At 43.2% G+C, this 13,084-nt stretch overlaps 1 protein-coding gene across 1 annotated transcript; it reads left to right on the forward strand.

Moving 5' to 3' along the window:
* The first annotated feature begins 9,684 nt into the window (after positions 1 to 9,684).
* Positions 9,685 to 11,426, forward strand: LOC118809880 (coiled-coil domain-containing protein 177). The gene has a single exon (XM_036573390.1). It carries the CDS (start codon positions 9,685 to 9,687, stop codon positions 11,401 to 11,403), a length of 1,719 nt encoding a protein of 572 aa, XP_036429283.1. The 3' UTR covers positions 11,404 to 11,426.
* Positions 11,427 to 13,084: the final 1,658 nt, after the last annotated feature.

The following is a 13,084-nucleotide window of genomic DNA, read 5'->3' on the forward strand; positions in this document are numbered from 1 at the left end:
GAGGTAAATTGATGCATTTATTGAGGTAAATTTGCATTTATAGAGCTAAATTAACACATTTATTGAGCTAAATTATTGCATTTATTGATGTAAGCTCATATTGGCTTCGTATACACCAACTTCCATAATTCATTGTACGTTTAAGGCGCCTCAGTATAACCGCAGCACCATTTAAGGTGGAACGGAAAATTCAAATGAGAAGCTGGTGAATAAGAAGCTGAACTTCAGGTTTATATCTGTGTATGCGTTTATTATTTAAGAGCTTCGGCAGTTTTGGCAGCCACTTTTATTAGTTTTTGTAAAATCTCACGGATTGGAATTTCTTGAACTCTGGAGACGCATCTAAAGTGTCCACATATCTTTTCATCTTTCTCGTGGTCATCCTGCTCTATTTTACTTGGTTTTAATCCACCTGCTGGGTTGTGGTACAGAGTTACAGCTCACCTACCAACATGACAACGTGGTCTTCTTAATGATGTAATCAAATAGAATTGTGTATTACACAGATCTATAAATTATAAACAGCTCAGCTAGTTTGAATTGCAGTCAGTGTAGTTACTGAATAATAAGCCTTAGGATGTAATAAACCTGAGATTTTAAGGAGTTAAAAGTTCTTTCAAATCTTCTCAAATACTGTGTAAAAGTCAGAAACAGCCATTTCATTAATTTAATTTTTAGTCAACATGACCAATATGTACAACAATTTTTCAGCTCCATATAAAAAGCTGAAAATAGTGTTTCTTCCCAAAAAACCCTCTGAAATGGTAACTTTACAGGAGAAAAATGTTCTTAAACTTTGTTGTAAGTTAACAGATTTTATTCAAAGAAATTTTGGAGCATTTCTGTTGATCCATCGGGAAATTTTCACATAATGTAATGGGCAGGTGCTGCGTACACATGATGTAGAAAAATAGAAATAAAAAGGAAATTTTTTTGGGCAGCAGTAATACACTGATCAGGCATAACATTATGACCACCTCCTTGTCCATTTTATCAGCTCCACTTTTACTATTTGGGTGGTGGATCATTCTCAGCACTGCAGTAACACTGATGTGGTGGTGGTGTGTTAGTGTGTGTTGTGCTGGTCTGAGTGGATCTGACTGGAGTTTTTAAACACCTCAGTGTCACTGCTGGACTGAGAATAGTCCACCAACCAAAAATATCCAGCCAACAGCGTCCTGTGGGCAGCGTCCTGCGACCACTGATGAAGGACTAGAGGATGACCAACACAAACTGTGCAGCAGCAGATGAGCTATCGTCTCTGACTTTACATCTACAAGGTGGACTGACAAGGTAGGAGTGTCTAATAGAGTGGACAGTGAGTGGACACAGTGTTTAAAAACTCCAGCAGCATTGCTGTGTCTGATCCACTCAGACCAGCACAACACACACTAACACACCACCACCACGTCAGTGTTACTGCAGTGCTGAGAATGATCCACCACCCAAATAGTACCTGCTCTGTGAGGGTCCATGGGGGTCCTGACCACTGAAGAACAGGGTAAAAGGGGGCTAACAAAGTATCAGAGAAACAGATGGACTACAGTCTGTAACTGTAGAACTACAAAGTGCACCTATGTAGTAAGTGGAGCTGATAAAATGGACAATGAGCGCAGAAACAAGGAGGTGGTCAGAATGTTATGTCTGATTGGTGTAGATGTTCAACAGAGAAGTGTACAGAAGCCTCAACAGCTAAATCTAATCTCAGCTGTCTGGGTGTTCAGTGTGTCTCTCTTTCCCTTTATTCCAGCTTCCATTCTTTTCAGGAGACTCATTTTTAGTTTCTCAAAGAATCTGCAGACACACCTCCAAAGTTCAGTCTCGGAAGTTGGTTGACCATTTTCTGCTTAATTTCTTGAGCTCCAGTTTTGGAAACACTAATAATGAGGGGTCTCTGGACACAAAGCCAGCTATTTCTGGATCAGTGCGCTGAGAATAGCTCTGACCAGAGTTTGCGTTGTCAGTTCTATCTTCATGATCTAGCTCAGCCCAGGAATGGCAAGAATGCTAACGCTGATATCGGGACTCTGTTCCGAGAGTGTGCAGGTTCCTGCTGGAAGTGGCGGGGGGTGACATGACAAACCGTTCCGGCATCGGATCCGTTTGATGCCCCCTGGGCCCCAATAGCTTCTAAATCGGGAGGCGAGGAAAGACAGCCTTGAAGTGAAAGACAGGAACTGAGCAAACATAAACAGATGAACTAATTTATACTAATAAAAACAGCTTTCATCCTTTCAGTGGGAGAAGAATGGGAGTTATAGAGTTCATGAGAGGTCATATCACCTGTAATTATAATAGGACCAAGTTCAGGTCACTTACCCAGACAGTCTTTTTGGAGACTGGACCACAGAATGTGGGTTAAAACATCCACAAAAACCAGTTTATCCTTAGAAAGTGGGACTGAATGATTTGGGTAAAATATCTATTTGCCATTTTTCTGCAACTGTGATTCAATTTGCGATTATTTTCTATAAATTATGGTTCATCTTTTTTTGCCAAGAAGACCAGAATATCTAGTTTTTCTGGCTCGACCTCTGAATGTAGTGCGCCAGACAGCCAGCAAGTTGTGGTTGTGATGTCACAACACATGGAGGTTTGGGTTGCCACTTATTGATACCTCATCTACAAGCAGTTTACAGGCTTATTAGTGTTATTAGGTTAACTTTCCGCTCTTAAAACTTAAGACCATGTAAGATCATGTAGGCTTTATTTTATTTTTTTTATTGCAGCTCTTGCAATTTGAAAATTGCACAGTTAAATTGCAATTTCGATAAAATCGATTAATCTCTCAGCCTAAAGAAAGGCTTTCTTGCTGTCATTCCTAAGCTCACAGGTAATGAGGGCTTATCAGAAATGGGTCTACTTTCTCTTTTCATTTGTCATTGGTGAATTATTTCTCACTACACACTCAAAAATAAAGGTTCTGTTCAGGTACATTTCTCGTTCTTCAAGGTACAAACTGTGTAAATGTTCCCTCAAAGCTCCAACAGTGGTTCTAAGGTCCGATTATGAACCTTAAATACGTTTTTCCAGGTGAAAAGTTTGTATTTGTACCTTTTCATAACCGAATGTTTTAAACAGAACAGTAAAATAAAAGCCTGGAGACGAGACGGGGTGTGTGGAGTCAGTACAGCTTAGAACATATCATTTCAGTGGATTATGGTTCAGTTATGTTCCCTGACTAAAGGTACTGAGATGGACCCCTGAGGGTTCCACCCCAGTGACAGTTTAGTACCTTTCTTTCTGAGAGTGTAAACGACCAAATTGACCCTTTCAGCCTTTGAGGTCTGATAAACATTAGAATTAGACATTCAAAAAACAGTTTATTCTCTCTTTTCTGGAAATATGCTGAAATAAGATCGGATCTGTCTGGAAAGGAAACTGTTTAAACAGAAATTACAGATTTATGATGTTGAATTGAGTCATCTGAAGGACCACAGAATTAAAGTGTCTGGCGTCCACCACAAAACACTTTGGGCTGACTTTCCAAATTAACAGGGAATTTCACTAGAATTAAAAAAAAATTGGCATATCTAAGACGTCGTTCAGAGTGGTTTGGTGTGAAACGCTCTGTTCTAGAGAAACTTACTGAGTCAGAACCTTTCACAGTGGTGGTGATAGGAACCAGACGTCCACCTCTAAAAGCTCCCTCACAGAAAGTTACTACATGAAATGGTTATGAATTCACTGCCTGATGACTGAGACTCTGTTTTATAATAGTTTTGAGAACTTAAAATCCATTCATGGTGGAGGGATACATGCAGGGCGCTGTGAGGCCAAAGAAAACGTATTATTTCAGATTTTCCACCATCAACATTCCACATAAACTCAGAAGACTCGTGTAGGTTCACTGGTGGTTTTGGATAGTAAATAAAATGTCTATATTTGTGTTGTAGTCATGGCGACCCCTGGTTCCTATCACCACCACTGTAAAGACATCTGAACCATCTCACACCAAACCTCTCTGAATCACTCCACCTAAAAATGCAAACAAATTGTGAAAAATCAATGGAATTGCCCTTTAAGGACAGTCTTGGCCTAAGCTGCAAAACCTGAGGCCACACAGTAGTTTACTATATATAGTCTTGGGTTTAATCTGGGGTTAAGAAGTAAGTGCACTACTTTTATGTCTCTTGCATGACTGAATTTCTAACAGGGTTGTCAACCTGGTATATTTTAGCTTCTTTAGAGCCTTTCTTTTCAAACCTCCTTTCAAACCTCTGACCTCACTCACCCATCTCCATAAATACTCTTAATCAGACGTGAACTGTGTGGCTAAAAAAGGCCCCAAAGCCGGGGCCTCTTCTTAAATATTTAGGGCCCCCTAAGCCAGAGATTCCCAATTCCAGACCTGGTGACCCAAAGCTTTGCACATTTTTGTGTTTTACCTACTCTAGAAACACACAAGGAGCTTTTTAATTGTTTATTAAGTTGAATCGGGGGTACTAGATGCCACTGCCCTAAGCAACCCTAATTGGAGACCCTCATCCACCTCAATAATAGCATTTTGTACTCAAACAAGTTTAATAAGTGCTGAGATCAACAGTAAAACAATAAATAACTATATACAGGAGAAATACCATACATTAAATTATGTAAGTAAATAAATTACACAGATAATTGTGGGTTCAAATGTTTGCATTTACTAAGTGAAAATAAGTTGATACAATTCATTCAAATTTTTCCATGCATTTTTGACGTTTTTCAGTTTTTGACATATTCTGAAAATACCTGATGCCCTTTACATTGTATGTACATTTCATGATGAATGAACCAAAAGAAACGACCCAAAATGACTTGAAAAAAGTCTGGTTCCATTGACTTACATTAAAAGTAAAGTAGGTTTTTTCCGTCTCCTGTAAAGTTACCATTTTGGAGATATGAGGTTTTGTTCCAACAACAGCGATATGCAAACTTTGAACGCGCCCAATCAAATGACATTTAGTTGATTTTGTAAGTGAAAATAAATGAACACATCCTCTACAGAGAACACAAATACGCTCAAACTGTACATTTTAGTGCAACATCTATTTATTTGCTGATTTTAACATATTGGAAAAATGTAAAAGGTGCCCTAACTTTTGCACAAGCCACATTTTGGTTTATTTTTCTCCCCAATATATTTAATTTAGTAAATAAACAGTAACTGTGTGTTAAACTGTGCAGAAGTGTGTTTTCGGTAGAGGAAGTCTTTATTTATTTACACTCAGAAAATCAACAAAACATGGAATTTGACCAAACTCTGCACAAGACTGTATGTTCATAACAGAGCCGCAACAATAAATTGTTTAATCGATTAGCTGTCGACTATTAATTTAATCAGCAATCGATTAAACGGTTTGAGTAATTTTTACGAAAAGTAAGTAAAAATTCTGATTCCTGCTTTCTTTACTCCTCTGTGACATCAACCTGAATATATTTGGGATGTGGATGAAATAAAAAGACATTTGATGACATCAACCTGGTCTTTGGAAAACACCGATCGACATTTCTCACCATTTTCTGACATTTTATAGATCCAACAACTAATCGATTGATCGAAAACGTAATCAACAGATTAATCGACAATGAAAATAATCGTTAGTTGCAGCCCCAGTTCATAAACGCTACACACTCTAGAACAGGGGTTCTCAACCTTTTCCACCTCAAGGCCCACTTACTTGTCACTAGCTGATTGGTTGGCAAGCGGAGCAGCTCATTGGCTGTTCGTGCTCACTGACGTCAACTAAGTGGACATTTCTGTAGTTTTGTGAAACGGGAGAATTTTTTGTTTTTAGAGTCGAGAGCAAAAAACTGGCAGAGCTTTTGCGCAGTTGGACAAAGTGCCATCACAGGCCCATTAAGGACCTCTGGCCTCCCCTAAGGATTGGCCTGAGGACCGCCAGAGGGTGCTTTGAGGCCCACCGGTTAAGAAATCCTGCTCTAGGGGGCCCCCTGGTGGTTCACCTAAGGACGTATCTGCTTATATGGCTTTATGGTAAGAGGCAGCTCTGCCTACAGCTGCATGCTACAGTACTGCAGTCAGTGAAGGGAGCCATGTAACTACAGTCTGTATATAATCTTTAATAATAATAATATATAAGAGTATGTATTATAAAAACTTTTTTACAGACTCTAAATCCAGTACTTTTAAGAATTGTTTAGGAACTTGCTATTTTATATGCATTCTTAAAGAAAAGATGTTTCTTTTTAAATCGGAATAGAATATGTCCATGTAAACACCTAAGTCAGAATAGTCTAATGCAGTTTCTATCCGATTGATCGAGGTGGGTAATCCTGTAAATAATCTGTTAAATAGAAGAATAATATCCGTGTAAACGCCTGTATCTGATTACATTCCCTATCAGAAAGTTTAAGTCCGTTCTGATCATGTTCGTCGTGTCATAGTGAAAGTTTACACCGTTCAACATGGCAGAGCAGAAACTGGTCCGCAGAGGAGACGAAGTTTATGCTCTGATCTTTAAAAGACGGCGGTGGGACGGACGTCCAGCTTATGTGTCTCAGAACACGACGTCTTCCTCTCGGCCTTCTTTAATAAGGACATGTGAAGGACGTTTTCCTGAGTCTGACATCATTTTAAAGCAGTTAAAAACACAAGCGCTGCTCACTGCTGCTCATCTCACTCTGACTGGTTGTCATGGTAACGTCTACACTAAGCGGTTCTCTACACAGAATGTAACTGCTGCACTATTTAAGGTGGAACGGGACAATTCGAACAACAAGCTGGAGAATGAGAAGCGACTTCAGCAGATGGGGGTGATTCCGAAGTAGTACCAGGTACCGGGTTTGCTTAGTGGAAAACTATAAAAGGTGAGTCGGGTCGAGTCGAGCCGGTACCATGCAGAGGAGAAGCTGCTTCATTTGTCTTGTGATTTCAAGATAACAGAAGTTGTTTTTTCAATGCCTGCTGAAAAAAACATCCTGGTCTAAGCTGGTTTATGCTGGTCTAAGCTGGTTTATGCTGGTCTGGTGCTGGTTTAGCTGGTCACCCAGCATGGTCGTACTGGTTGACCAGCATCCAAAACACAACTTTTTGCTTCTGTTGGAACAAAACCACATATCTCCAAAATAATAACTTTACAGGAGAAGGAAAAAACCTACTGTACTGTAAATCACTGTAACCACCAGCAAGTAATTTTGGGCCGTTTGTTTTGATCCACTCATTATGAAATGTACAGAATTGAAAATGTCAGAAATTGAAAAACGACAAAAAATGGAGATACAAAGTTTTGTTCCGACAGCAGCGACAGAGTTTTTCTAGCAGGGATATCGCAACCTATTTTTCTTGTGATCTCAAGATAACAAAAGTTGTTTTCTGGAGATCACAGCTCATCTTGAAATGACAAGACAATTAAGTCGTGATCTCAGGAGAACAGCCCAGAGAATTGTAACTACCCCATGGCCTCTCTGGACCTCTGTAGGTCATGTGTACGCGCTTCTGAACTACTGACCACCTGAGTTTCCTACCTGAATAACGAAGTTCACTTGACCAATCCGCCCCAACGCTAGAGGGCGCTTTAACACAACTTCACACAGAAAGTCACTCTGTTCCGTCACTGCTGGTGTGTGTTTGCCATGGAGACCAGAAAAGCGTCCGAGATACAAACAGACGGCGGGGAAACGGCGACAGACATGAAGTGAGAGATTATTATTGAGCTCAGTTCATTTACAGCGCTTTTACTGCGGATGTTCAACAAACAGCTTTAAACCCGTGCTCTAAACAGCGAGCCGGGTCCTCGCAGTGTCGGGAAAACAAACAGTACGAGCGCAGAAACACTCGGAGCTGCTCTAACGTTCGGATCCGTTACTCTTATTGCAGTTTTGACTCACTGAAGTTCCTCCAAAAGGAACTTCTTTCAGTGCTTTTCCACTTCTTTTTCGCTACTGTTGTGCAGAAAACTGATTGTATGCGGAACTGAGGCGGATTAGCGGGAGCTTCCCGAGCAGATTAAGCCGGTTAGTAGCGCTGTTCGATTCCTGAAGCTTCGGAGTCGACTCCGATTGGAAGCGACGGGAATCGATGGAGTCGATTCCAAGTGTCGATTCCACATAATAATCAAACAGTGAAATGTTTAACAAAATATAAAGTCCAAAAATATAGATATATAATAAAATACAAGGATATTGTGTAATGTAAAGTGCATATGTGAGCAGGAGGTAGTAGAATTGAAAGGGGTTAATACATGATATAAATACTGTTATATATTTACAAAGATCAGCCATAACATTCTGACCACCTCCTTGTTTCTACGCTCATTGTCCATTTTATCAGCTCCACTTACTATATAGGTGCACTTTGTAGTTCTACAGTTACAGACTGTAGTCCATCTGTTTCTCTGATACTTTGTTAGCCGCCTTTTACCCTGTTCTTCAGTGGTCAGGACCCCCATGGACCCCCACAGAGCAGGTACTATTTGGATGGTGGATCATTCTCAGCACTGCAGTAACACTGATGTGGTGGTGGTGTGTTAGTGTGTGTTGTGCTGGTGCGAGTGGATCAGACACAGCAGTGCTGCTGGAGTTTTTAAACACCTCAGTGTCACTGGACTGAGAATCGTCCACCAACCAAAAATATCCAGCCAACAGCGTCCTGTGACCACTGATGAAGGACTAGAGGATGACCAACACAAACTGTGCAGCAGCAGATGAGCTATCGTCTCTGACTTTACATCTACAAGGTGGACTGACAAGGTAGGAGTGTCTAATAGAGTGGACAGTGAGTGGACACAGTGTGGACAGTGAGTGGACACTCGCACCAGCACAACACACACTAACACACCACCACCACGTCAGTGTTACTGCAGTGCTGAGAATGATCCACCACCCAAATAGTACCTGCTCTGTGAGGGTCCATGGGGGTCCTGACCACTGAAGAACAGGGTAAAAGGGGGCTAACAAAGTATCAGAGAAACAGATGGACTATAGTTTGTAGAATATACATATATAGTCTTAGTCTTAATAGAACCAGCTAGTCAGTATTTTGGGGCAGATACTGATTGCTGATCACCTTTCAGCATAATTGGCCAGTAGCCGATACCGGTCATGGGTGGGGCTGGATACCACGTTCAGCTATCTGGATGGGATTAGCCATCACAAACATCAAGAGCAGCCTCCTCATCCCTTATCATGCCCTTCAACTCTCAGTGAAGCTGAAGTCAACCTTTATTTCACTTCTTCGAATTTTCCTGTTACACATTAAACGGTTAAATGGTTAAATCGGCTAAGTTAGAGGGATCGGCGATCAGCATATTTGGGCTGAAAATCGTCCGATAATGAAAAATAAAGAGGACAGTCTTATTTATGTTTGACCTTAGCTAAGGATAGTTGGAGAGTTATTGATGAATGTAGGCTCTGAAAGCTCCTTCAGGTGGGTTGATGTTTAATCAGTGCTGTTTGATTGTAAATTCATTATAAATCTTACATTTTACTTTGTTTTCCAGCTGGACTGTCGATGTGGAAGGATGTATTTGTCAGACAGGCCGTCTAGAACAGTGACCGCAGAATATCTCGCTCTCGCTGTTTGGAATCGAGTCCGATGCTTTGGAGTCGACTCTCGATGCCTGGACTCTAGGAGTCGACTCTTTTTGAGATTGACTCCCAGCCTCGGTCAGTGTGTTAGCAGCCTGGACAGTAGCATCGAATAGAGTTTTTCTGTCAGTATTTTGGCAACTGTACGTGCTGAAAATGGAAAATAGCAGGTCATCCTCGCCAATGATGCACTTGGACTTGAACAACTTTGACTCTCCTGAAGCAGAGCTGAGCAGATATGTGCTGACCAGTCCGAGATCACTGGAGTCTTGCGCGAGGCTGGGGGTGAAACCCATCGACCTGCTCTTCAAGGCTCTCACTGACTTCATGGAGGAGCACCAGGACATGCCTTTGGAGGCGCTTACAGCTCTGTATGAGGTTTATGAGCGAGAGCGGAGGGAACGTCTCCGGCTGTGTCGAGAGGAACGAGACAGGATTGTGCAGGAGGAGAGGGAGCCGGTGTCGGCCATGAAGCCTTTCTCAGCTTTGGAAACGGTGCTGGAGCAGGCCAGCGAGAGCCAGAGCAGCGACTCCAAAGCCAGGTGCCACAGGGAACCGGCATGGACAGGAAAGAGACGATCCGTAGTTGAGTTCGCTCAGGACCTCCCGAAGTCACCGTCTGAGCCGTTTTCTACTCAGCTCCTGCCTGTCAGTCACAGCCTGGGTGACCTGCGGCACTCTCCGGCCACGGCGAGGCGGCTAGGCAGGCTCAAACAGGACATCTGCAGGAAGCTGAGCGTCACCGTCCCAGAGAAAGACTGCAAGATCGCCGCGCTCATGCTGGTCAAGCAGGAGGAGGAGGAGGCCCGCTTACAGCAGAGCCAGCTGGAGGAGCTGCGGCGCGAGGAGGCACGGAGAAAGGAGGAGGCGCGGCGGGCCCTCGCAGAGCGCAGGAGGCGAAAAGAGCTGCTGCGCAGCCTCCGCCACTGGCACGAGGACTTTGAGGCGCGGAGGAGGCGGCGGGAGATGGAGGAGGCGCAGAAGGCGCGGCGCCAGGAGTGGGAGACCCTGGAGCAGGAGGAGCGCTGGAGGAGGCGGGCGCAGGAGCAGGAGGAGAGACGGCGGGGCCAGCTGGAGACGGCTCGGCGGGAGGCAGAGGAGCGCAGGTGTCGTCGCGATAGGCTGCTGGAGGAGGTGCAGAGGAGGGAGCAGGCAGAGCGGGAGGAGGAGCTGGAGCAGGCGAAGTTGAGGGAGCGTCAGGCCAGGAGAAGCAGGAGCAGCAGGGAGAGGAGGGAGCAGAGGAGGTTGAGGGAGGAGAATCAGCGAGAGCGGCTCCGCCACTCCCTCCTGAAGCAAGAAGTGGAGGAGAAGGCCCGGGCCGAGGGGGAGGCGAAGAGGGACGCGCTTGAGCGGAGGCTGCAGCGCTCAGTGGAGAAGCACGCCCGGCTGCTGGAGGCGCGGCTAGAGGAGTTGCGGGAGCGGGCCCAGCAGGAGGAGGCGCGGGCCAGGAGGGCGCAGCTGAGGGCTGGCCGGGAGCAGAAGGAGCGTCAACAGGAGAAGGAGGTGCTGGCGCAGCTGAGCCTGAGGAGAGCGAAGGAGGCGCAGCGGCATGTGGCGGAGCAATGCAGGAGGCGTGCGCGGCAGGTCAAGCTGGAGAACCTGGAAAAAGAAGCGGGTCACTGTAGGCTCTGGGAGCGCGTTCTGAAGGAGGGGGAGGTGCAGCAGGAGCAGCGGAAGGAGGCCGTGGCCTTGAAGGAGCGGCGCAGGGAGCAGCTGCGGAGGGAGCGGGAGGAGGCGCTAGAGAGGAGTCGTAAAGTGGCCCACGCCTCCTGCTGCATGAGGGAGATGGTGCGAGAGCAAAGCCGCAGCAGAACGTTCCAGCAGATGGCGCTGCAGGCTGAGTTGAGCGCCCGTCTGAGCCGAATGAAGCTCTGAACGTTTCAGATGGTTGGCTTTCAGTATATGTATAAGCACTTAAAGGGGAATTCCACCATTTTTTCAAAATTCTAGCGTAATGAAATGGTTAAGATGTAAACAAAGACATTCATAGTGCTTTGATGTGAAAAGTTCCGTTCTGGAATCAGAATCTATCAGTCTGTTCACGACAGTCGTGAAAGGAGTCAGACGTCCGAAGCTTTTCTTACTCTCAAACACTTCATTTGCTGCTGCTGTAATTTGTGAATTTACCTTTGAAATGATAAAAGTCATCCATCCATCCCACAAAATACATATTGGTCTAAAACATATTTTAAAAATCCGATCATGGTGGAGGGATACATGCAGGGCATTCTGAGGCAAAATAGTCCCCAAAAAAAAGAAATTTCAGATTCTCCACTATTTTCCCACCTTCAACATTCCATATAAAGCACAGGTTCACTGGTGGTTCCGGATAGTAAATAAAATGTCTATATTTGTGTTGTAGTCATGGCGACCCCTGGTTCCTATCACCACCACTGTAAAGACATCTGAACCATTTCACACCAAACCACTCTGAATCTCTCTGTTTACATCTCAACCAGAATTTTTGAAAAATCAGTGAAATTCCCCTTTAGGAATGTCTTACTAAATAAATGACGACTCTGGTGTAGCTTTGCCTGCCTGTAAACACACCAAAGGACATTGTGATGTGAAATTCCAGCTTATTGTCACATTCTTTTTAACACGGAGTCACAGGGCTGGACGATACGGCAAAAATATCACGATACCTCTGCACTATACGCATCACGATATTTAGTTGTTGTTTTTTGGGTTTGATAAGTTGGAACAGAAAGAACCAGCAGTGCCACACCTAACAAATACAATAAGTAAAATATTTTTTATTAACCGTTTACACACTGCGCTGCATAAATCCAACATCCAGCTCTTTAACTACCGACAATCACAGCACTCAGAAAAGAATACTGTGATGTAATGTGATGGAATTTATCACAATAACGATAAATACCATCATATTGTTCAGCCCTATGGGGCTGTAACTGAAATTTGCATAATCCAGAGGTCTTAAAATGTTTTAATCTGATAAAATTTGTGGTATTCTGGAAATACTAGTAATGTATTATGACTGTTTTTGCTATATAACGCCTCACAAAAGAATATGGGCCCTTTAAAGGAAAGAAAGCCATGAAGATGCATGAAGCAAAGGTTTCATTGGCAATTTGGTTATTTATTTATTTATTTTTAAATCAATATGTTTATTAGCTTTTTTATTTGGTTATTTGTTGATGGATAATTATCAACACCAGTGATTGATTCACGTTTTGCAGTATTAATGTTGTCTTGCCTCATGATATTGGGAGCATCTGGAACTGGAACAGTAGAGTTTATCAATTACAGCGAACTGCACTGTTTAATAATCTGTGTTATTTGACGAAACTGACTGTTTATGGTGAACGTCTGACTGTTTATGGTGAACGCCAGGGTAATGAATGTTGAATGTACCCTTCATATGATGCAGCTGCTAACCCAGGGTAAGCTAATGTTTTAAAAGGCTTCAAACAATCTGCATATTTCTCCCAATAGTTTCCTACTAATGTCAGTTTGTTTAGAAATTTGTAGAGGGATAAATTATTATAGAGCACCTATTTATTTATACATCAGACTGTATTGTTTATTATGG

The sequence above is a fragment of the Colossoma macropomum genome, unplaced genomic scaffold (assembly GCF_904425465.1).
Source record: "Colossoma macropomum unplaced genomic scaffold, Colossoma_macropomum, whole genome shotgun sequence".
Classification (NCBI taxonomy): domain Eukaryota; kingdom Metazoa; phylum Chordata; class Actinopteri; order Characiformes; family Serrasalmidae; genus Colossoma; species Colossoma macropomum.